Source organism: Apodemus sylvaticus, chromosome 4, assembly GCF_947179515.1.
Source record: "Apodemus sylvaticus chromosome 4, mApoSyl1.1, whole genome shotgun sequence".
NCBI classification, from domain to species: domain Eukaryota; kingdom Metazoa; phylum Chordata; class Mammalia; order Rodentia; family Muridae; genus Apodemus; species Apodemus sylvaticus.
Genome location: NC_067475.1, coordinates 78,576,434 through 78,602,227, shown reverse-complemented (window position 1 = coordinate 78,602,227; position 25,794 = coordinate 78,576,434). Strand labels below are relative to the sequence as shown.

Here is a 25,794-nt window from a genome sequence, read left to right as displayed (position 1 = left end):
GGGCATCCTTCCCTCATCCAAGCCATTACAGGGAGATGTGGGAACTGGTAGGGCCAGCTCTCCCACGCACCCATCCTCAGGCCAAACTCACCTTCTGCTCCTGCAATGTGTGGGGCTGCTCTCCGGAGTACTGCAGCTGGCTAGGGTTAGGTCCCTGACCTCTCATGCCTCTAGAGCCAGTTCTGCATAGCCCTTGGTTATGAACAAGGCCATGGTTGGCAGCCCAGACCAGGGATGTCTGCCTGGCTTTTGGTGACAACAGACTGCTGCTCCCAGATGTGGCCTCCAGGGGCAGCACAGGCCAGGTCCTGACCATGGTCTCAGGTGGCATCACTGGCTCCTCACATGAAAAAATGTTGATTGTTATGGCATGGGTACTGATTTCAGAGCATAGTGTGGATTTGTTTTGTCTCCTAGGAATTTAACCTAGAGCTTCAATTGTACTAAACAGTTCTCTTTTGGTTTTTTAGGCAGGGTCTTGTTTAGCCCAAACTGACCTCAAACTTTCTATGTAACCAAGATTGGTCTTATACTCCTGATCATCATATCTTTCCACAGAATGATACAGTTATAAGTGTAGCACCAAATGCTACTCTTTGGTGTTGTGGCAGCACTTGGTTGAAGGGTTTTTTGTTTTGTTTTATTGTGTTGTGGGGTTTTTTTTTGTTTGTTTGTTTGTGTTTTTTGTTTTTGTTTTGGTATTTTGGTTTTTTGAGACAGGGTTTCTCTGTATAGCCCTGGCTGTCCTGGAACTCACTCTGTAGACCAGGCTGGCCTCGAACTCAGAAATCTGCCTGCCTCTGCCTCCTAAGTGCTGGGATTACAGGTGTGTGCCACCACCACCCACTTGTGCTGTGTGTTTTAATTGCTGTTGATTGAGATAGTGTCTCACTATAGTCCTTGGCTGGCCCGAGCTTCCAGTGCCCATGGTGGTGTTTAACTTTTATCCTAGCACTCGAGGCAAAAAAAAGGCAGGTATCTGTGAGAGTAAGGCCAGTCTAGTCTACCTAAAGAATTCAAGGAAACTAGGGCTACAAACAAGATCCTGTCAGGAATAGGAGTGAGGGGTGCGGGGAGAGGGAGGATACTCTCTAGAAAGGCAAACACAGTGATGCATGTTTATAATCCTCCCACTAGACAGGTTGAATCAGGACGGTGCTTCAGCATGAATTTGAGGCTATGGAAAAAGACAAGGGCCTAGAGATAGAGCTCACCTCTAAGAGTGGTTGACTAACATGCACAGAAGCCTGGCTGTTTGGTCACCAATACCAAATAAATCCTGTGTGGTAACACGGGCCAGTCATCTTAGTACTCAGGATGTAGAGACAGGAGGATCAAAAGTTGCAAGAGTTGGCTATCTCTTGAGTTTGAGATCAACATAAGCTGCTATGTAAGACCATGCCAAATAATAATAAGCCAGGGTAGTCCTCAAGACAGAAACTGACAGGTCTCTGATGCCTGCCAGGGCTGCACAGTGAGACTTCTCTTTGGAAGGGAAATGGAGCAGGGATTTTGTACAACGCCCTGGCTGATCTACTTGCCCAAGTTGGTCTAGAACTCATAGAGATCTGTCTGCCTCTCTGCTCCTGAATACTGGAATTAAAGGATGGTGGAAGTTGATTTTCTTTAAAAGGACAGGAAATAAAAGGAAAAAACAAGGCTGGAGCGCCATGGTGGGGTGGTCACTTTGCATGCTGTGATAAATCACGTTACCTTGCTCATCTTGTGATGAGAAATCCCAACTTTTAATTCTATTCTTTATTTCCTAAATAGGTCTGTTAATGGAGTGTACCGTATTGGACTGTATGCACTAAAGGATGTGCCAGCTGGGACAGAGCTCACCTACGATTACAACTTTCATTCCTTCAACGTAGAAAAACAGGTAGGGATTTAAATTCAAGAGGGAGCTATTGAGAGCCAGTCACATAGAGAAAGTCTGTTCGTTGGTCACTTTTAATATGTGGGTCTCATTGTCTCAGAACTCTGAAAGCCACAGCACCTGCCGCCACCCTTCACTTGTGTCCTTCATGTCACTGCACTTAAGTTTAGTCTTTTCTGTTTTTTGGTTACAGTTTTCTGGAGAGGGTCTTGCTGTATAGCACTGGCAAGTCTAGAACTTGCTATATAGACCAGGCTGTTTTCATATTGATTGATTTTGATCAGTTTGATCAGTTGGTTGATTGGTTTGTAATAGAAACCTTGGGTATCCTGATTTGCCTCTAGAGTACTGAGGTCATAGTTGTATGTCATCACTTTATTGTTTGAATCAGTTCCTCCAGCCAGGCGGTGGTGGCGTACACCTGTAATCCCAGCACTCTGGGAGGCAGAGGCAGGTGGATTTCTGAGTTCGAGGCCAGCCTGGTCTACAGAGTGACTTCCAGGACAGCCCTGACTATACAGAGAAACCCTGTCTTGAAAAAAAGCCAAATTTAAAAAAAAAAAAAAAAAAAAGGTTCCTCCCTTCCTGTCCTCTCAGCCACCTCTTCCTTCTTTTTGGTTTATTTGAGGCAGACTTCTGTTGTAGGGTGAACTCCAGATCTTCGAGCCTTCATCTACCAAGTGCTGAGATTATAGACATAAGCCACCAAAATAGACTTCAATTGATAACTTGCATGTTTACATTTACATTTCTTAATTCATGCTTAACTTTGGGGATCCAGTTGCTCAGCACCCTCTTTAAACTTGTACAAGAGAAATGTACAAGGTTAAAAAAAATCCTTTCTTTACAGCAACTTTGCAAATGTGGTTTTGAGAAGTGTCGGGGGATCATTGGAGGCAAAAGTCAGCGGGTGAATGGGCTCCCTGGCCATAAGGGCAGCCAGCCCTCGAGCACACACAGGAAGTCTGCGAGGTCGAAAGAGAAGCGCAAGTCCAAACACAAGCTGAAGAAGAGGGTAAGCCGTGACCTCGTGGCTCCCTCACAGCCGCCCTCAAACCCTCAGCCACTGCAGCGAGGGCCACACAGGCTCTCCTCCTAACACTGCCTTTATAATTTCAGAGGTGATGTCTGATGGACTCTTCTTTTTCTCCCTGTGCTCTCCTCCACATGAATTTTTAGAGAGGCCATCCCTCTGAAGAGCCCAGTGAAAACATCAATACCCCAACAAGATTGACTCCACAGTTACAGATGAAGCCCATGTCCAATAGAGAGAGGTAAAATGGACTTTTTTATAGTGACTTCTTTTTAAATGGTGTGATTTGCTTGTTAACTTAAATATTGCTGAGCTTTATGAAGTTTGGACTGTTTTCTACATAAGGTCTTAATCTAACTATAGTCAAAAGTATATGCACTTTGTTTTTGATTTTATATAAGATCTCACTGTGTAGCCCTGGCAACACAGTGCATACCAGGCTGGGCAGTGGTAGCGCTTGGGAGGCAGAGGCAAGTGGATTTCTGAGTTCAAGGCCAGCCTGGTCTACAGAGTAAGTTCCCGAACAGGGCTACACAGAGAAACAAAAACAAAAACAAACCAAAAAAAGTGCATGCCACCACAGGCGGCTGGCTGTGTGTGAGTTCCTAGAACTTAGACTTGGGGATAGAGAGGCTCAGTGTTTAAGAGCACTGGCTGCTCTTTCAGAGGATCCAAGTTCAATTCTCAGCATCCACATGACTACTCACAGCCATTTGACACCCTCTCCTGGCACCAGGCATGCATGTGCTGCACAGGCCAAAAACAAACAAAAGAACCTTATACACATAAAGTAGAATGAAAAATAAAAAAATGAAGAACATTTTTCTGTCTGTAGTTTGTAATTTTTGAGTTTTATTTATAAGTACACTATAGCTCCCCAGAACCTGACAGCCTTTTCTGGTTGCCACAGTTACTTGTATGTATGTGTTACATGCATAGCATATATTCACACACATGTGGATACATAAATAAAATTCTAAAAATTAAACAAAAGGTGTGTTTGAGTCATACGCGGCTGCTCACCGTGAATGACAGCAATCCCGAGGCAGAGGCAGGCAGATCTCTGTGAGTTCAAGGCCAGTCTGAATTTTGACCCTGTTTCCCTAAAAGAAAGAAAGAAACAAACAAACAAACAAACAAAGTTTGAGGCTAGAGAGACTGCTCAGCAGTTAAGAACACTTGTTTATTCTGATAAGGACTGTCCCCATCATAAGGAAACCAGATAGCCAATCAGATGGCTCAGTGGGTTAGAATACTTTCTGATGACCTGAGTTTGATCTTTGGGGCTCCTATCATATAAAGAGAGAACAGAGTCTCAGTTGTATGCTATGGCATACTCACCCTCCACACACCCTTACCCAAAGATGACCATGACAATGATGACAGTAAATAAAAGGGGTTTTGTTGTTGTTGTTTGTGTGCTGTTTTTAAGTAAGCAAAGGCTTGTGTGTGGTTCTCTTCCTACAGTGCTGGCCTAGCATGAAAGAAGCCTTGGAGTGGATCCCTAGTACCACATAAAACAGCCTAGGGACACCAGCCTATAATCTCAACACTTGAGAGGTGTAGGCAGGAGTATAAAAGCTCAAGTTCAGGGCTGTGGAAATGGCTCAGCAGATAAAGGCACTTGCCTGGTGACCTAAGTTAGATTCCCCAGAACCCTTATAAAGGCACACAGGGAGAGAACTGTGTCTTAGTCAGGGTTTCTATTCCTGCACAAACATCATGACCAAGAAACAAGTTGGGGAGGAAAGGGTTTATTCAGCTTACACTTCCACGTTGCTGTTCATCACGTGTAGACATGAAGTAAGGTCTTAGGGATTAGTGAGGAATGCCGTCTGTCTTCTCTCAGGAACTTTGTGTTAAAGCATCACGTGTTCTTGGTCCGGAACTGGGAAAAGATCCATCAGAAGCAGGAGGAGGTCAAACACACCCGAGACATCCACTCAGCGTCGCTGTACACCCGGTGGAATGGCATCTGCAGAGACGACGGGAACATCAAGTCCGGTAAGGCATGGAGAGGCTTAATAGTTACTGTTTTGTCTTATGAGCCAGGGTTTCTCTCTGTAGCCCTGGCTGTCTTGGGAACTCTGTATGTAGACCAGGCTGGCCTCGAACACAGAGATACCTATCTACCTCTACTTAACAAGTGTTGGGATTAAAATCTTTCCCCACCATTTCCTGGCCAGAAAGACTACATGAATGATATTCTGTTGTAGCTCCCCTGATTTTCTTTAATGAGTGTGCGAGTGTCAGGGCATGTGTGCCACACACATGTGAAAGACTAGAGGACTAAACACTTCATTCTAAGACTCTTTTTATTTGTGAGGACCTGAACAATGGTGCCAAATGCATTATGGGTAGGAAAAAAACATAACTATGACCAGGCTGTTGTTACTTTGTTTGGTTTTTTGAGACAGGAATTTTCTGTTTAGCCCTGCCTGTCCTGGGAATTCAGTGTGTAGACCAGTCTAGCCTTGAACTCACAGCAATCTACCTACCTTTGTCTCAGAAGTGCTCAGATTAAAGTCTTAACTAAACCAGGCCCATGAATCTTTTTCAAATGAGGTGTTTAATGCAGCCTGTGGTGATGGCTGCCTGTGATACTAGCACTCGGAAGGGAAAGCAGGAAAACCTGGAGCTCAAGGCCACTTTCAAGCCACATAGGATCTACACATGATCTTGTCTTTTTGCAGTAAAGGGGGGGAATAAGAAAGAAAAGATCAGTAGAAGTGTGAAGGAAGAAAATACTTACAATTTAAAATAAAATTTGAATCTTCTATTCTTTTTCTTCCCAGAAGATAATGAAATGTATCCATGAAGGCTGGAGAGACCAGTGGTTAAGAGCACTGGCTGCTCCTCCAGGAGATACCCGGACCCCCACCACCACCCTACTCCCTGAGTTCCATTCCCATCATTGCTTTTGGTTTTGGTTTTGGTTTTTTGGTTTTTTCCGAGACAGGGTTTCTCTGTGTAGCCCTGGCTGTCCTGGAACTCACTCTGTAGACCAGGATGGCCTTGAACTCAGAAATCCACCTGCCTCTGCCTCCCGAGTGTTGGGATTACAGGCGTGTGCCACCACCACCCGGCCCCATCATTGCTGTAGCAGCTTTCAACCTCGTGGAACTACAGTCCCAGGGAGTCCAGTACCCTCTTCTTCCCTCTGTGGGGACTGCATGCACTGACGTAGATACCCATACACATACAAAAAAACAGAATCAGATATATATGAGTATTTTAAAAAATAAGTAAAGTAAGAAGAAAGGAGAGAGAGAAGCCAGACATGGTGGCACTCCCTGTAAAAGGAAAAAATATTTAAAGTCACCATTCGCTTCACAGTGCATTGGAGGCCAGCCTGAGCTAGCTAATGAAACACTACACTGTCTAGAAAAGAGCAAAAGCCAGGCAAATGACTTAGTAAAGCTTACCTGAGCAGTGAGAGAATAAGACAGCAGATTCCATCAGTTTGAAGCTACCCTAGGCCAGAGTGAGCCCTTGTCTGAAATAAATGAACTACTGCTACTTTTCCTCCTCCTCCTCCTTCTCCTCCTCCTCCTCCTTCTCCTCCTCCTCCTCTTCTTCCTCTTCCTCTTCTTCCTCTTCCTCCACCTTTTTTTTTTTTAAGATTTATTTATGTATGTGAGTACACTGCAGCTGAGGGCATCAGATTCCATTACAGATGGCTGTGAGCCACCATGTAGTTGTTAGGAATCGAACTCAAGACCTCTGGAAAAGCAGTCAGTGCTCTTAACTGCTGAGCCATCTCTCCAGTCCCATAAAGTATTCTGTTTCTTGTTTTGGTCTTAATGATAGAGGGTCTTAATGTAGCTCAAGCTATTCTTGAATTGCTGTATAGTTCAGTATGACCTAGAACACTCAGTCCTCTTTCTGGGCCTCCATAATGCTGGAATATAAGTATGATAACTTGGTTGCCTTTTGGTAAATTAATTTTTGTTGTTATTTAGAGAAAAAGGGGGCAGGACACTTGGAGATGTGGCACAGTATGGATGTGGAGTTTAGAAGACATCTTGTGGGAGTTTGTTGTCTTTCCACTGGGTGGGTCCTGTAGTTCAAACTCAGGTCTTTTTTTGCTTTGTTTCGAGACAAAGTTTCTCTGTGTAGCCTTGGCTGTCCTGGAACTCACTCTGTAGAACAGGCTGGCCTCGAACTCAGAAATCCACCTGCCTCTGCCTCCCGAGTGCTGGGATTACAGGTGTGCGCTACCACTGCTTCAAACTCAGGTCATTAGTCTTTTTACCAAGCATTTTTGCCCATTTAGCAATCTCACCAACACAGAAAAAATCATTTTTCCCCCAGAATTTTAAATCCTTTCAGCAATTCAGTAGTTAGAATCTCTTTCAAATTACAAACCAAACATAAGATCTTACAATCATTTACTTACAATCATTATACATATATGGTTTTTCCATATTCTTGGCTTCTTACTCAAAGAATTAAAGACTCATGAATTTTCAAAGTAGCAGCTTATTCAAAGCAATGGTAGAATAGGTGAGATTGCTACCAAGTGTGCCATCAGGCTTCCCAAGTGAGACGTACTCAGGTGCTCAGCTGTTGGCCTCCTTCCTTGGTATCACAAGATACAAGAGTTTGGTTGTAAGCATCATTGTTTGAGGACCGTCTTTAACAGACGGGTCAATGTATATAACCGTTTTTCTATCACATGCCCCTTCCTGTATGTAATGCATCTTATTTTAGTCCTGCACACCTCCTAGTGTGCATAGGCATAATGTGGTAAGTAGGGGATCTCCCCCAAAAGTTCACTTTTTTTTGTTTTGCTTTGGGTTTTTTGGTTTCTTTTTGTTTTGTTTGTTTGTTTGTTTTGTTTGTTTGTTTTTCAATACAGGGTTTCTCTGTATAGCCCTGGCTGTCCTAGAACTCACTCTGTAGACCAGGCTGGCCTCGAACTCAGAAATCCGCCTGCCTCTGCCTCCCAAGTGCTGGGATTATAGGCGTGCGCCACCACTGCCCAGCCCAAAAGTTCACTTTAAGGGTACAGTTTGTAGTAAGTGGAGTACAATTTCTAAAAATCTAAATTTGATGTTTTCTAATGGAAGGATAAACTTATTCCACTATTCAAAGAGTGGGTGTTTATGCAGTTCCATGCCAGTAGGGCTCCTATCTTACAAGGTGCTAGTGAGTTATTCAGAGAGGGGTGTACAAGAATAAGATGATCATTTAAGTGTCTCAAGCTACTGCCTGCTAGAAGATGGTGTGTGCCCAACGAAAGAAGTTCCAAATTCACCGATTTGTCTAGGCTGCCCAAAGCTTCCTATGATTGCTTCCATGCTAAACAGATGAATGTAAAAATCATTATTTGAGCCTCATGTGGTGGCACATTCTTATAATTCCAGTATTTAGAAAACTGAAGAAGTAAACACTTCTACATAACACAACCAAAGCTATATAGTACTAGGCACACTGCCTGTCCTTAAATGAACACGCACACACGTGTTTTCTCCCTCTCTCTCTCTCTCTCTCTCTCTCTCTCTCTCTCTCTCTCTCTCTCTCTCTCTCCCCCCTCCCTCCCTCCCTCTCTCCCTCCCTCCCTCTCTCCCTCCCTCCCTCTCTCCCTCCCTCCCTCTCTCCCCTGTTGGCCTTCGTTCTGCTCGTCTTTAAACAAAGGATATTCAGCAGCACTGTAAGACATGAGCAGGAAGCTGCGTGCAGACTAGACGCATGCAGTCACTCACTCATGAACTCATTTACAGATGTTTACATTTAAGTGTGTAAGTCTGAAGGAAGACATCATACAGCCGGGCAGTGGTGGCGCACGCCTGTAATCCCAGCACTCAGGAGGCAGAGGCAGGCAGATCTCTGAGTTCGAGGCCAGCTTGGCCTACAGAGTGAGTTCCAGGACAGCGAGGGCTACACAGAGAAACCCTGTCTTGAAAAAACCAAATCCAAAAAAAGAAAAAAGAAGACATCATACATCATCTACCGTGTAGCTGGACTTAGGAGAGGTTGTGAGCCACCTGATCTGGGAAACTCAAGTCCTCCCCAAGAGCACTGCACACTCTTAACTGCTAAATGACTATTAAAGAAAAAGCAAAAATCAGTGTATTATCCAAGGAGGGCCAAAGTGGATCCGGCTCCCTTGGAAGTGCACAGCTGCAGCTACTGCACTGTGTAGCATTTACCACTACAGAAACACTCCTGCTTTCTGGTTTTTCTCTACAAGAAGAGAAGCAACAATCTGCCCACTTATTCTACTTAATATCCTCAAGGAAAAAGGAAAAATATTGCAGGATTCAGCTGGAAAAGATTTATCAAATTCTTCATTTCCTAAAATTGCTTTTCACCTTCCTTGCAGATGTCTTCATGACCCAGTTCTCTGCCCTGCAGACAGCTAGATCTGTTCGAACCAGACGCTTGGCAGCTGCAGAGGAAAACCTGGAAGTGGCTCGGGCAGCACGCCTAGCACAGATCTTCAAAGAGATCTGTGATGGCATCATCTCCTACAAAGGTAAGCATGTCTCTCTCCCCTCCTGAGACCCCAGACCTTAGAACAAGCGGCATTGTGGGAATATACATTTAGGAAATGGATTGGTTCTAATTTTTGTTGTTAGGTAAGAGGATTCAACATTTGTCTCTAAATTATTTTTAGGTTATTATTTGTTTTATGTGTTGGGGAGGTTTTGCCTGCAACGGAAGAGAGAAAAGGACATGAAATCCCCTGAAACTGGATTTATAAATGGTTGTGAGCTGCCCTCTGTGTGCTGGGAATCCTCTAGGAAGACCAGCTAGTTCTCCCAGCTCTTGACTCTTGTTCATCCTCTTTTATTTCTTTAAAACAATTGTGTGTTGGGAGGGAGGGTGCTTGTCTATATGAACGCAGTGCTCCTGTGAGGTCAGAGGAGGACGCCAGATCACCTGGAGCCAGAGTGAACAGGCAGACTAATCTGGGTAGCAGGAATTGAACTCAGTCTTCTCTTAATTCAGCCAAGTTCTCTTAACTGCTGAACAGTCCTTCTCGCCCCTCATTCTACCTGTTGTGAGAGATAAAGAATTGTAGAGCAGGGGCTAGAGAGATGGCTCAGTGGGTAAGAGCACTGACTGCTCTCCCGTAGGTCATGATTTCAAATCTTAGCACCCACATGGTGGCTCACAACCATCCGAAAAGAGATCTGACACCCTCTTCTGGTGTCTGAAGACAGCTACAGTGTACTCACATATGATAATTAAATAAATCTTTAAAAAAAAAATTCAAAAAAAAAGAATTATAGATCAAATAACCTCTAGTCTTGTACATATCAATTTGAGTTTATTATTTATAATTAAGTAATATATTTTAAAATAACTTTTTAGCTAGAGGATAGTAATTTCCATGGATAAGATAATGCAGTTTTAAAATTATAAGTGTAGCACTATTTTAAGCACTGAGGATGGTTGCTATGAGCATGGGCCACATAAAGGTACCGGTCAGTTGGCGCTACATAGTGAGACCCTATCTCCAAAACAAAACAAAGAGCAGCCAGTGCTCCTAACCGTGCGCCCATGAGCCACCTCTCAAATAGCCGCTGCCTCTGCGTCCTGAGTGCCAGGGTTAATATGGCACCACTCCCAGCACTTTTAATATTTTTAATTGTGTACAAGGCATGGTACATGTGTCTTCAAGAACCATGAAGGGATCAAGGAATGACTTGGTAAAATCTGTTTCTTCTACTTTTTAGTGAGTTCTAGGAATAGCTTGCCAGGCTTGTATGTGAAGTTCAGTATGTATCCACTGAACCTTTTTGCCTAGTTTCCAGCTTCTTTTTTAGAATTTGTTCAGCCTGGCAGTCGTGGCGCATGCCTTTAATCCCAGCACTTGGGAGGCAGAGGCAGGTGGATTTCTGAATTTGAGGACAGCCTGGGCTACAGAGTGAGTTCCAGGACAGCCTGGGCTACACAGAGAAACCCTGTCTGGAAAAAACAACAAAAAATGATTTAGTTTGTTTATGTGTCTCTGTGTGTGAGTGAGTGAGTGAGTGAGTGAGTGAGTGAGTGAGTGAGTGAGAGAGTGAGAGACAGAGTATGTATGTGTGTATGCATGTGTGCGCCTGCGTGCCTGATACCTGAGGAAATCAAGATTAGATCTCCTGGAAATGGAGTTAATGATTGTTGTTGTTGTTGTTGTTGTTTTCTTCAGAGATGTTTAGCTGTAGCTATATGTGTCTGCGTGTGGGGATGTATACCTGAGTACGGGTGCCTGTGGGTACAAGTTGTATCGAATCTCCTAGAACTAGAATTTCTGGATGTGAGCCATCTGACACTAGCGCTCATACACAGACACATAGCTCAGTGATGATGAGCACCAGCTGCTCTTTCAGAGAACCTGAGTTCAATTCCCAATACCCACGTGGCTCCTCACAACCAACTGTAGAACCAGTTCAAGGAAGAGGGCTGGAGAAAAGGCTGGTTAAGCGCACTGGCTGTTCTTCCAGAGGACCCACATTCAATGCCCAATACCCACATGTAGTTCTGACATGCTCAGACAGTTACTAACCCTTGTGTTCTTCTGCAGATTCTTCCCAACAAGTCCTTGCAGCTCCACTTTTGAATCTTCCCCCAAAGAAAAAGTACGTGTACTCTTCTGACAGCCTTGTAGCGCTCAGAAAAGAAGTCAGTGCACCGATTTAATAGCTCACTTTGTGTTCCAGAAACGCAGACTATTATGAGAAGATCTCTGACCCCCTGGATCTCAGCACCATAGAGAAGCAGATCCTCATTGGGTATTACAAAACAGTGGAAGCTTTTGATGCTGATATGCTTAAGGTCTTTCGAAATGCTGAGGTATTTACTCACTTCATATCCAAACTTAAGAAGCTTGGTCTGAGAATTGTTTTAAGTTTGTTTACTCTTTTATTTAAGTTTATTTACTCTTGGGAAAGGCAGTAATTTTCTTTTCATTTCTACATTTGTTTATTTGGTTTAATTGTGTATGTTGTATAGTGATGAGTTTCGCTACACTGCTTTGTGCTCCCAGTGGGTCACACTCCCAGCCACCTTCTAGAACCCTCTGGATTCGAGAATAACACACACACACACACACACACACACACACACATCAGTTAAATTTTGGCTTACCATAACTAGCTCAAAGGCTGGGCACTTGTAAACCTTCTGCCAGCAAATGCAATGCTCCTCTCCGGTATTCCTGAGAGTCCTAAACCTTCCCCTGCTACCTTAGGCCCAATCACGGAAGTGGCCAGTGGCTATTTACTGGAATTCTTACATGGCTGGTCAGCTTTTGCTCCTGAAGCTCCTAGATCTCATCCTTCTTCCCTAAGTCACAGCAATTGCCCTTCCTCTGTTCTAGTTCCTAGCCTACACAAATCTAAAAGTCCCACCTCAGTCTATTTGCCCAGCCCTTGGCCATTGGCTCTTTATTGATTGATCAAAAACCAGTTGGGGCCAGGTGGTGGTGGCACACGCCTGTAATCTCAGCACTTGGGAGGCAGAGGAAGGCGGATTTCTGAGTTCGAGGCCAGCCTGGTCTACAGAGTGAGTTCCAGGACAGCCAGGGCTATACAGAGAAACCCAGTCTCAAAAACCAAATCCAAAAACCAAAAAAAGAAAAAAAAAAAAACAATTAGGGACAAGGACCCTCAGTTTTTGGACACACAAAGTCCCGATTTTGGGGACCAGATTAATTCAAAGCTAAATTAGAACCAATTCCCAACAATGTTGTGTTTATATATATATATACACATGTCATAACATACGTGTGAAGGCATCAGTTCTGTCCTCCTGGCATGTGGGTCCCTAGGATCAAGCTCAAGTTGTCACAATTGGCAGCAAGTACCTTTACTTGCTGAGCCATCTAATCAGTCCAACCGTAATTTTTTTTAATAGTGTATGTACATGTGTGCAATGTTCACTGAGGTCAAAAGAGAGTGTCAGATCCCCTGGAACTGGAGGTAGAGATGGTTGTGAGGTACCATGTAGAGCTAGCAACTGAACCTTCTTACTTTAATAGCTCTTAGTACTCTTAATTACTCCAGACCCAAGACAAGTTATTTTTATAATTTAAGAGTATGTATTACATTTTGCTAAGTAACATAAAATTCTATTTATTAAAAATACTGTGACCAAGGATAGTGGTGTGTAACTTAATCTCAGCACTTGGGAGGTCGATGTCTGTTGATGTCTCATGAGTTCAAAGGCTCACTGCCCCTTACAGTGAGCCCCTGTCTTGGACAGAGTAACAGGTGGTTTCTCAGCCAGCAAGATGGCTCTCGGGCAGAAGTTCCTACTATGCAATTCTAGCAACCTAAATTTGTTCCCAGAGCTCACAGTGTAATGTTGGAAGAAGAGACTTTACTGTGACTTCTATATGCATGTATGTGCCCACATGACAATAATAATTTCTTAATCAAAAATTAACTCAGTCAGTAAAAATACTCATATTATACAAGCATGAGGACCTAAGTTATCTGAAAACATATATGAAAGTACCAGGTGGGGCTGAAGAGATGGCTCAGTGGTTAAGAGCACTGACTGCTCTTCCAGAGGTCCTGAGTTCAAATCCCAGCAACCACATGGTGGCTCACAACCATCTGTAATGGGATCTGATTGATGCACTCTTCTGGTGTGTCTGAAGACAGCTACAGGGTACTCACATATAATAAATAAATAAATAAATCTTTAAAAAAAAAAAAAGAAAAGAAAAGAAAGTACCAGGTAAGGCCAGATTATAGAGTCACACCCCTTTAGTACACACACACACACACACACACAAACACATATACACGCGTGTGCGCGTGCACACCAGCACAAAAAATTCTAGAATGGATGATTAAGTCATTTGTCAAAAACAATATAATCGGCAGGCGGTGGTGGCTCACACCTTTAATCCCAGCACTTAGGAGGCAGAGCAGATGGATTTCTGAGTTCAAAGCCAGCCACCTGGTCTACAGAGTGAGTTTCCAGGACAGCCAGGGCTACACAGAGAAACCCTGTCTCCAAACAAACAAACAAACAAACAAACAAAATCTTTGTAAAACTCTAATTTTGCCCTGAACTTCTATATTATATAAATGTTTTACTAATAAATTATATATCTGGTCTTGCTTTGTTCATGAAAATAAGTTTATATGAAGCCAGACTTGGTGGCTCATTCCTGTAATCACTTGAAAGCAAGAAGGCAAGGTCACGCTTGAACCCATACCGGATAAGAAGACCCTGCCTCCAAAATTAAGCCTAGAGTATTACTGTGTAGTGACTAAAAAAGGAAATTGTCTGGTGATTGGAATACCCTGTAGAACAGATGAGGTCACTGGTGTGAAGAAGCTGAAAGACAAAGTAAGAACAGGTCTCAAAGAGGTAAGAGTTAAGTAGAGCAATCTTGAATTACAGCAGAGTTTCTATTAATCCAGCTTCCACACACATTTACTAGCATCTGTAAGACAAAATGTAAATGGAAAATTTCTACAATGCATTATGCTTGCAACATTAATTAAAATTTAATGATCACTGTGTATTTGATTTTATGGGATAGTAAGGCTCTTGTCAGAAATTCACTAGCAAAGCATAGAAAAAGCTGAAACATCTAAATTCTAATTTTAATTCATTATAGTTCAATTTGTTATCCAAAATAAAATAATAAAGAAAATCATGCTGCCTCTGCATGTTTATTTTTAAACCAAAAGAAGAAAAGCAAAAATGATTACTTTCTTTTGTTTTTTCAGAAGTACTATGGGCGTAAATCCCCAACTGGGAGAGATGTTTGCCGCTTAAGGAAGGCCTATTACAATGCCCGGCATGAAGCCTCAGCTCAGATTGATGAGATTGTGGGAGAGACGGCCAGCGAGGCCGACAGCAGTGAGACCTCGGTCTCTGAGAAGGAGAGTGGGCATGAGAAGGACGATGACGTCATCCGCTGCATCTGTGGCCTCTACAAGGATGAAGGCCTTATGATCCAGTGTGACAGGTGCATGGTGAGTGCCCATGTGCCCGTGTGCGCAGGAGCCTGTGCTTGCCTGGGGCTCGCCAGGCAGGCTTAGTCAACGATGACTTAGCCGGCTTTTGTTTATCCTCTGCTGGTCATCATATTGTCTTTCCCTTCTTTATCTTTCATTTACATCTTCCTTTCCTCTTTTTCTGCCCATTTTAACTGTATATTTCTCACAAAAGCTGCACGTGGAAGGGCAGCATTTGATCTAGAGCTTTACGTTGAAAGCATGAAGTACACGGTGTAAAGTGTGGGCACAGGCAGGTTCCAGTGCATGGAACATGTTTGTTCACAGAATCCTCCTACTGCAAGGCACTAAGCCTTGACCCAGTCGTGTCCACTTGTTGTTTGATGTGTTCGTGAAGCTGTAAATAGTACATCCGGTTATTGAGAGGATAGTCAAGTAAACCCACGTGGCAATTCTTTACGGGAATTCTAAAGAAGTTCACGGTAGCAGCAGCATAAATAGTGTTACACAGCAAGTGATAGTTTGGTAGTATATTCATCTTCATTTTCTCTCCTCACCTATTTTGTTTGTCCAGATCTATATATTAAATTTGATTTGTATAATTGTATTCACACATCGTGCTTTTCTCTTGTTTTTCTCATTTATTTCTAATTCACTTATATCTTTCTGGCATGATTCCTCTTTTACCTTGCCCTGTCTGCTGCTTTATTTTTATCACCATCATCATTATTATTTCTCAGGACTTGTCTAAGTGTAAATGCCTTGTCAAGTGTGCCTGTCTCCTAGGTGTGGCAGCACTGCGACTGCATGGGTGTGAACACAGATGTGGAGCACTACCTTTGTGAGCAGTGTGACCCTCGGCCTGTGGACAGGGTAAGCTGGCCCACAGTTAGGATCTGTGAACCAAAGTTACTGGATGAGGCCAGGCAGTGGTGGGCGCACCTGTAATCTCAGCATTCTGGAGAAGGCTAGCCTGGTCTACAGATCCAGTTCCAACCCAGTAGGGCCTACTACACAAAGAAACTATCTGGGGGCTGGAGAGTAGAAGGTGGTGGTAGTTAATATATAAAACTAAGACTCGTTTTATTCAGTTTTTGAGGTGTGAGCTCCTATGTAGCCCAGACTAGCTCCAAATTCACCTTCTTCTTTCCTTAACCTCCCAGTGGTAGAGAGAGAGTTCTAAGTGCCACTTCTGTCAGGTAGTGTTTGGTTGAAAACACCCCTTGCCTCAATCTTCCTGATGTCAGCGTCAGTGACTAGTCCATGTTGGGCAGGTTCTGCCCTTGGCACAGCTGTATTTGTATATATGATCTCAGGCTGCCAGGTGGCTCAGTGCTTAAATGCTCTTGCTGCTAACCTCTCAACTGAGTCCAACCCCAGGGATCCACAAAGGAGAGAGAAGCGCTTCCTGCATATTGTCCTCTGACTCCGCGTGTGTCTGGTGCCATGCAGGGCCCTCACACACGTGTGTGCAGACACAGTGAGTGTGTAGGAAGTCACCCCATAAAACAAAGCATTTGGACAGCTTTGCTTTTCTTTTTTTCTTTTTCGAGACAGGGTTTCTCTGTGTAGCCCTGGCTGTCCAGGAACTCACTCTGTAGACCAGGCTGGCCTCGAACTCAGAAATCCGCCTTAAGCAGCATTTCTTAGCCATAGTGCTGTTGTTATAATAATAAGCTAGAAAATTTATTGTGGGATGCAGTTTAGAATGCTTGCTTCCCTGACCTTGAACAGTGATTCCCTGTAAGGGAACTGCAGACAACACTGTCATGAGAAATCCTGCCCCCCCCCCCCATTGCACATGTTGTCAGGTGCTGCTGAGATCTCGCAGCAGTCTCAGGACTAACGCATCGTAGTACATCATCTCGGAACCTGGACCTGTCAGGATGTCATCTACTGTAATTTCTCTGGATTTAAAAACTAGAGGTTTCCATCTTTTTTAATATGTATAGTGTATTAAAATGACTTTTAAAGTATTAGTTGGGAAATTTTAAGTTTTAATTCTTTTTCTCTCTTGAATTGAGATCATTAGGCCAAATGTAATACTTTCTCCATTGACTTTGTGTTCTTATCAGGAGGTACCCATGATCCCTAGGCCCCACTATGCCCAGCCTGGCTGTGTCTACTTCATCTGTTTACTCCGAGATGACTTGCTGCTTCGCCAGGGTAAGTAAAAGGTCTCAGACTCCACTGTGGGGGGGGGGAGAGGGAGGGGTCAGAGAAAGAGAGAGATTGAGATTAGGATTGAGGTTACCTGCCTCTGCTTGTGTGGAAGGGTATAATCACTTACTTCAGCAAGGGAAGGTTACTATAGGCTGCATCCCTGAGGACTACCTACCTAGAGATGACTCTCTACCACTTCTCCAGCAACCATTGTCAATAGCTATTCAGTGATGGTTGGGCCTTATGAGTCCCTTCCCTTAATTTGATAGCTTTTGTTTGATGGGGGGGGGGGTGTTGGTGTTGTTGTTATTTGTGTCTTGTTTTCTTATTACTGGGTCTTGGTTTTTCAAACTGTAGCTCAGGCCAGGCCTCAAACTCCCAGGTGTCCTTCTGCCCCAACCTCCCAAGTTCTGGAATGAGAAACACTAGCTATTCTGCCTGGTTTACACTAGTTTTCTGTCTACTTGCTTTTTGTTTGCTGTGCTCCTTATTGACCCAAAGCTTCAAGTGCTAATCAAGTAACCTAGAACTGAGCTAGATCCAAAGTCCTTATAATAACTTTAAACCTAGTTGGCCAGGTATAGTGGCAAAGTTTCTTTAATCCCATCTGGAGGAAGAGAGGGGTGGATCTCTGAATTTGAGACTAGCCTGGTCGGCTTAGTGAATTCCAGGTCAGCCAGAGCTACATAGTAAGACTATAAAAATTAAAAAAATACTAATAAACCTAGTAAAAAGACAAAGAAAGTACAAAAAAAAAAATAGATCATGTAATACTTCTCAGTGTAGAGTTGAAAATCATTGTCACAATGCTGGTCTTACTTTCTCTTGATTCCTTTTATCATACTAGAGACTGAACCTAGGTTCTTGTCATACCAGAGACTGAACCTAGGTTCTTGTCATACCAGAGACTGAACCTAGGTCTTTGTCATACCAGAGACTGAACCTAGGTTCTTGTCATACCAGAGACTGAACCTAGGTTCTTGTCATACCAGAGACTGAACCTAGGTCTTTGTCCATACCAGAGACTGAACCTAGGTTCTTGTCATACCAGAGACTGAACCTAGGTTCTTGCTCATTTACTTGCTGAACTGTCTGCCTACCCACCTCGTATTGACATAGACACTGGATCAGATAGAAGGTTTCCTTATGGACTCCATCCAGAGGTTAGCATGCATGTCCTCCTTTTTCTGTACTTTCTAGGTGATTGTGTGTACCTGATGAGGGACAGTCGGCGCACACCTGATGGCCACCCAGTCCGTCAGTCCTATAGACTGCTATCTCACATTAACCGAGATAAACTTGACATCTTTAGAATCGAGAAGCTTTGGAAGAATGAAAAGTAAGTGCTGGTTCCTGTCCTCCTCCCAGCAGAGTGAGCACTGAGGTCTTGCTAAGAGACACAGTCTAACCTTTCTCATTTTCTCTCATTTTCAAAGAGAAGAACGGTTTGCCTTTGGTCACCATTATTTCCGCCCCCATGAGACTCATCACTCTCCATCCCGTCGGTTCTATCACAACGAGCTGTTTCGGGTGCCGCTTTATGAGATCATTCCCTTGGAGGCTGTAGTTGGGACGTGCTGTGTGTTGGACCTTTACACATACTGTAAAGGTAAATAAATGGTGAAGGCTTGTTATGACGTAATCCTTGGGACTGGAGAGTTGGCTCAGCATTGAACAGCACTTGTATTCTTGCAGAGGACCCAAGTTCAGTTCCCAGCACCCACATGGCAGCTCAGAACCATTGATAACTCCAGTTGTAGGGAATCCAAAACTTGCTGCTGGCTTCACTTGGGTACAAGGCATATACACGGTACACTTACATATATGTAGACAAAACATTCATAGGCATTAAAAAAAAATCTAAAAGTATTGAGGAGGATTCTCTAATACTAACACTAGCTATGAAACATTAGAGAGAACTACTCTTCTTTTGGATATTCAAGATAGAATTTCTCTTTATAGCCCTGGCAATTCTGAAACTCTTTTTAGACCAGGCTGGTCTCAACCACCTCTGCCTCCCAAGTGTGAGGATTAAAGGGTGTGCCACCATCCTGTCCCCTCTTTTTCTTAATAAAGCACAGCATATTTACTTACTTATTCATTTTACAACAGGATCTTACTATGCTATCCTGGCCTGGAATTGACTATAGACTGGGATGACATTGAATTCCAGAGTCAGATCTAGCTACCTCTGACTCTGGAGCACTGAGGTTTCTGTGTACCACCATAGCCAGCTAATAAAGGTATTTAATGTATCAACACAAGGATTAGAATCCCTTTTTCGGTACTTATGTAGTCACAACACTACCGCCGCCTCTTCTCTTCATGTAAGCATAGGGGATTGAACTCAGGTCAGCAGGCCAACACTCAGCCCAGAATTTAAAATCCAGCTCCATCACATGGTACTACCTAAATACATGATCGAGCATATGTTTCCTTAATTTGAAGCCACGGGTTTTTCTGAGTTTTACAAAGATCAGATAATCTACAAAAGCTCTAATTTATAGCTAGCTTGATGTGTGTTTGTTGCCATGGTTAGCCAGAGTTTAGCTGGCTCTATCTTTATCTTTATTTCAGTATCTTTATAAAGATAGCTATCTCTATCTTTATTTCAGTATAATGGCAAAAAACTTTATTTCAGTAATAAATATTCTGATCCATACTGACAGACTGCTATCGCTCTCCAGTTATAAAGGAGTGCTCACCTGGTGGTTGCCGCCTCGGCTTCCAGGTGCTCTGTCTCCGGACTCCCCAGGAGCCTCTGTCCTCAGAGTTCACTCAGAACCCTGCCACATTCAGTCTGTGGCCAGGACTTTACAGCCTGGCGCTCCTTTCCACAGCTATGCGCCCACTCCTTTGGATACCAGTGCTTTAGTCTTTACAACCACAGAGTGCTAATCATTACAGTGTCTCTCTCTGAGGTAGATCTTATCTACTGTGCTGATTTTGGGAACAAAGGAAAATCAGATGACTTATCCTTGTTGTTTTTTATCCTTATCTTTGTTGTTTTTTTTAGACAGGGTTTCTCTGTGTAGACCAGGCCTCTTTGACCTTGAACTCAAAGATCCTCCTGCTTCCTAACATTAAAGATGTGCACTACCACTCTTGGGCCTGGATCTACTTTTTCTTTAATAATGTGGCTAAGTGTATGTATTTGTGTGTGAATACTGGTGTGTTTGGGAGCCAAAAGGGGAGGGTGTCATATCCCCTCTAGCTGGAGTTACAGACAGCTATGAGGCCTCTCACCTGGGTACTGGGAACCAACCTCCAGTCCTCTGTAAGAGCAGCATGTACTCTTAGCAGCCAAGCCATTTCTCTGACCTGGGAAGTCAGATTCTGTAACAGTGTTTGAATTTACAGGGAGACCCAAAGGAATAAAGGAACAAGATGTGTACATCTGTGATTATCGGCTTGACAAGTCAGCACACCTTTTTTACAAGATCCATCGGAATCGCTACCCTGTCTGCACCAAACCCTATGCCTTTGATCATTTCCCCAAGAAGCTCACACCTAAAAGAGACTTCTCAGTAAGTTACTTTTGGTTTTTTTCTGAGGCATGGTGTCACCACTTAGCTCAGCTGATCTTGAACTTTCCGCTCTCTTGCCTCTACTCCCTAAGTGCTGGAATTACATGCATAATACTTGAGGCCTCGCTATTTTGTCCTTTTTAAAAATAGTTTGTATAGTATATGTACATGTGTACAAGCTCAGGTAAGAAAGCCAGAGGGGACTGGCTTGCCTGTTCTGCTTTCCCTATAAACCCTTGAGACAGGGTCTCTCACTATACCTGATGCTAATACTCAGCAAACTCCAGTAACCTTACGCCCAGCACTGGGCCATACCCTGCTGTGTTTTGTGAGTACTGGTGATTTGAACCCTGGTCCTCTTGCTTGTGTAATGAGTACTCCTATCTATGGAGTATTCTCCTGGTACCTCTACAACTTTCCTTTCTTCATATTCATAATTGTAAGAAGCATGTAGAAGCCAGTGTGGTAGTCCACTTGGGATACAGAGGCAGGTGGATCTCTATGAGTTGAGGTCCAGCCTGGTCTACATAGCAAGTTCTAGACCAGTTAAGGCTACATAGTGAGACCCTGTCTCAATAAATGCTTACAAAGGATAGTTACTCTAAAAGTAATCTTTTGATGTTTCTGAGGAGACAGGGTTTCTCTAGTGCGGGTTTGCCTCCCAGCCACCATGTAACCTAGGCTTACCTTCAACTCCAAGCATTCTTAACTCTTAAAAACTCTTTGATGCTTTGTTTTTCTTATGGATAGATGGGTGGGTAGATGGATAGATGGATAGATGGATGGATGGGCCGCTCACCCAAATTGCATTCCTTACCCTAGTGACCCCAGATCAGATCCAACATTAATCTATCTACCTCCCTCCCCCTGCCCCCTTTTTTCTGCAGCCTCATTATGTCCCAGACAACTACAAGAGGAACGGAGGACGGTGAGTCCTAGAAGAATGTAAAGGTTTTAGGGGGTTAGCCAGCAGCTAATACAGAACAAGAAAGCCAGTACTTCCTCATTGGTCTCTACTACTGGGATTGGCTATTCTGTGTAGGGTAGCCCAGTGAGATGCTGTCACTAAAGTGGGAGAGGTGCAGTCCCATTAGGAATCCTTAGCAAGAAGTGGGTGGGGGATACAACGATAAGAGAAAGAGAACAGGTTAGCAACAGAACTGCAGATGGACTCAGAATATGTCTTAATGAACTGAGCATATATTAAAGAGATTACATGTCTTGTAAATGAGGAGGATGCTCCTCATGGTGGCTTTTCTATTGTCTCTCGGTTAAGAGCATAAGCCGCCACTGCTGGGACTGTAGAAATGACTCTGTGACTAAGAGCCTGCACTATTCTTATAGAGGACATGAATTCTATTCCCTGTACCCCCATGACCAATGTACCCATGACCACCTGTAAATCCTTCTCCAGGGGGTCCAACACCCTCTCCTGACCTTCATGGGCACCTACATGCATGTAGATACACATGTGAAAAGTACACAGTAAAATCTATTCAAATGTTACTGTAGTTGGACTGGAGATATCACAGCTGTGTTTCCTTCATGTTCCTGAAGCAGTCAGAGTTAAACTAAGCAGCTTTTCCAAGCCTGGAGTATTTTACAGGATTTTATCTAATTTTTGCTTCAGATTTCTGAGAATAAGAAGGTTTAATTTTACAAATGGAAATTAAATTAATTTCTAAGTGATAAAACACTAACCTAGCATGCACAAACTAACATAAAAAGAAAAAATTAAATCAGAGAAAACGGATGGTTTGTTCTAGTGCTAACATTCAAATTTTATAACTCAAGCCAGACTCCAGTAAGCAGACTCCAGAGTCTTGGGCCATCCTCAGGCTTCTTGATTTCACTTTCCCACCCTCCAAGTGCCTTGCTTCGCCTTGCCCTAAATTCACACATCCTTTTGGCAGATCTTCCTGGAAGTCTGAACGCTCAAAGCCACCCCTAAAAGACCTAGGACAAGAAGATGATGCTTTGCCCTTGATTGAAGAGGTGCTGGCTAGTCAGGAGCAAGCAGCCAGTGAAATGCCCAGCCCAGAGGAGCCAGACCAGGAAAGAGTCACTGGGGACGTCAGTGATGCTGAAAAGAAACCAGACGAGAGTAGTCAAGAGTCCCAGTTAGCTAGCACACCTGAGGAGCGAAGGCACAGCCAGCGGGAACGGCTCAACCACATCTTACTCAACCTCCTTGAGAAAATACCTGGGAAAAATGGTAAGACTCAGGCTCATAATTAGGCTAGACAATAAATGAGAGGTAAAAAAAGATACCGTGTGTGTGTGTCTGTGCGCACGTGTGTGCATATGTGTGTATGTGTGTCTGTGTGCGCACGCGCGCACACGCACGCGAACACGTGTACATGTACACACGTGTGTTATACTGCAAAATAAACCTAGTACCTTAGATATGTTAGAGAATACATTATACCACTGAGTTTTGTCTGGATTTAAAACATCTAATTACTATACAAGCATGGAACATGTTCTAAGAAAATGGTTTTGTTCTTTCATAAACTTGGCTCAGTCATGTCTTCAGAGTGATCAGATGGTGTCTTCCAAACTCTAGAGAAACCATTTTTCTTTTTAGGGGCCAGGGTACAGCTTCAAAACAAAAACTTAGGGCTAGGATCAGACTTAATGCTTTAGAGTCCTGAGTTCTCTAGAGTGCAAATCCAGAATGTGATGCAGAAGAGTGATATCTGATGTGCCGTCTTGGTTCTGATTTCAGCCATTGATGTGACCTACCTGCTGGAGGAAGGGTCTGGCCGGAAACTGCGAAGGCGCACTTTGTTTATACCAGAAAACAGCTTTCGGAAATGACTCTCTAAACGATAAGAACCTCGAGCATCTGGGATCTAACGGCACCATCGAGTCCAGTCTCTTGCTCTCTGGACATGGACTGGGGCAGAAAAGTTCTGTCCAGGCAAGGGGAGTGGGGTCACGTGTCTGACACTAGGTACTTACTAAAACTTGGAGCTAGTGGAAAGGGAAAGGAAGTAGGCTTGTCTGAGATGGTTGAGTTTACTTCTCTTTATGGCTTTACCTAAAGGTCAATAGAGAGGAGGACCATATTTGGAATAGCCAGAAGCTATTGGTACTTTACAGCACTTGATACTCCTCACAGCTTGGGTTTTTCTGGGTTGCCCTCTGTTCCTGCAAGCACTACGAAGCTGCTTCCTACAACCAGGTATAAATTCAAAATCCAAAGGGAAGGGTCCAGCTCCCCGCCCTAGCCCAGTCGTTCATTCTCTTAGCTCTAAGAGCTGCATCAGAGACCTGAACAGAGAGGAGCTGGGGCCTCTTTTAGTTCCTCTAACAGGAAACGTCTTTCTCCCTTCTTGCCCAACCAGGTCAAAGTAATAGAACATGAATCAACTGCTCAGAGCACTTAGAACTGCTGCCACTCTCCCTACCTCTGTTTCCCAGAATAGAGTCGATAGAATCAGGAGGCGGCAAGGCCCCCGTGGGGTCAGAAGGGCAGTATTTGTAATTATTTTTGAGTTACCCTTCATAACCTGCAGAACATATTTTTTCCTACTGAGAAAGCCAAGCCCCTGCCAGCACACATGCTGCTTCTCTTCCTGTGTGTCTGCTGTGCAACGAGAGTCACTTCAAAAAAGAACAACAGTTTTTAAAACTACATGAAACCTCTAAACTTCTCCCCTAGAAAAACTCACTACAGAACTGTTAAGCAGTGTTCACTATCAGAGTGTTTGACCTAAGTGTAGATTACCAATTGAAAACACTACTCTTATTTTCTTAACTGTATAGTTCCAGTGTCCATCCCTCATACAGTCCCATTTCCCTTCCATCTTTCTAAATGACTTCATCATCAGGAGTCGCCTTCTCACCCAGTCTCTTGACCAGAAGTTACCAGACCATACTGTCTCTTTACAAGTAAAATTCAAAAAGCTTTGCTTTGTCTTCTCAGACATACATATGCATATACATTTTAGATGTTCTTATAAGAGAAAAGATGGTTTTTAAATGTGCCAAGTTATGTGTATGTGTGTGTGTGTATATATATATATGTATGTGTGTGTATGTGCACGCGCGTGTGTATGTATGTGTGTGTATATATATGTGTGTGTGTGTGTGTTTATGTGTGGGCGTGCGCTCACATGGGTGCGTGCGTGCGTGTGTGTGCGTGTGTATGTTGTGAGATTGGTAAGCAATACATTAGTAAACACACCTTCATTACTCTTTTCCGATACTGGACCAATGATGTCCTGACTGTACATTTCCTTCCCCTATGATGACGACGCGCTCTGACTCATTTAGGTAGAGACACTTGACCACCTTTCATTCCATTGATTTTCTTTTTCTCCTTTCTGTGTTATTCTTAAGGGAAAAAAGAGAGAGAGAAAGAGAGGGGGATGGCATAGATCCCCTTGATCAGAGAAAAAGCAAAATATTTTATTAAAGAAAAAAAGAGAAATTAAGAAAATAGTTTGGAGTATTTTCTTACTGTAGAGAAGCATTGTACATTACCACGAGACCTGGGTATAAGACGCTCGTGTGGCGCTGGGGAGCGCATGTCCAAGCCCATCTGAGTGGTTCCTTTTGTTTCTCATTGAGGGGGTGGGAGGGAGGGAGGGGACTAAGGGCACTTTGGGGTCTCCTTTTAGTCAAAAGCAAGAAAATGACAAGAAAGAGATTAAATTCAATGTTTTCCTTTAATAGTGTTAAACACTAAAATTTTAAAATAAGAAAGAAAAAACTTTTTAAACTGCAAGAACAGAAGCAAAAGACACTACGCTGTCATTTTTATCTTTCTTTTGTTGAAAGATTAAAAACTGAAATGTTTTTTAGACAATCAAATGTTAGGTAAGTGCAAAAAACTTGTTTTTCTTACTGGTGTAGAAATTAATGCCTTTTTTATTTTTCAGTTATTTTATAATAACAAAATAAAAACAACCCCCAGCTGCCAGGTGGGTTTTGGTGTTCGAAATGCGGGGCAAAGCACTACATCACTGCAAATAGATACAGAGTTAGTCTGCATGTCTGTAGGCTGTGTGATTGCGGAAAATATAAATGCTGCTAATATATTTCCTTTTTACAGAAAAGCATATCTAAATAGATGATTGTTTTGATGTTAATCTTTGTAAATTATGTATTACCAATTTTAACATTGGATGTAATTGCATAAAGGCTTGCATCTCAATCCTTGAAAGTCTAGCATTAAATGGAAACAACTTTTCCTAACTGTGACGTGGTTACCTTGCTGTTTGTGTGCCTCTTTCCTACCTGCAGTATCTTCCACCACCATCTTCA

General features: G+C 43.2%; 1 protein-coding gene across 3 annotated transcripts in view; it reads left to right on the top strand.

Moving 5' to 3' along the window:
- Positions 1-25,725, top strand: part of Ash1l (ASH1 like histone lysine methyltransferase) — a 116,046-nt gene extending 90,321 nt beyond the window's left edge. For all 3 annotated transcript variants that reach the window (XM_052180088.1, XM_052180087.1, XM_052180086.1), the window contains exons 13-28: positions 1,774-1,882; positions 2,730-2,894; positions 3,059-3,153; positions 4,762-4,916; positions 9,241-9,393; positions 11,434-11,488; positions 11,570-11,702; positions 14,600-14,848; positions 15,617-15,703; positions 16,906-16,996; positions 18,194-18,332; positions 18,430-18,602; positions 20,354-20,520; positions 21,408-21,448; positions 22,434-22,735; positions 23,249-25,725. In XM_052180088.1, the coding sequence (XP_052036048.1) occupies positions 1,774-1,882; positions 2,730-2,894; positions 3,059-3,153; positions 4,762-4,916; positions 9,241-9,393; positions 11,434-11,488; positions 11,570-11,702; positions 14,600-14,848; positions 15,617-15,703; positions 16,906-16,996; positions 18,194-18,332; positions 18,430-18,602; positions 20,354-20,520; positions 21,408-21,448; positions 22,434-22,735; positions 23,249-23,340 (2,206 nt within the window). In that variant the 3' untranslated portion in view covers positions 23,341-25,725. The remainder of the gene's footprint in view (positions 1-1,773; positions 1,883-2,729; positions 2,895-3,058; positions 3,154-4,761; positions 4,917-9,240; positions 9,394-11,433; positions 11,489-11,569; positions 11,703-14,599; positions 14,849-15,616; positions 15,704-16,905; positions 16,997-18,193; positions 18,333-18,429; positions 18,603-20,353; positions 20,521-21,407; positions 21,449-22,433; positions 22,736-23,248) is intronic.
- Positions 25,726-25,794: the final 69 nt, after the last annotated feature.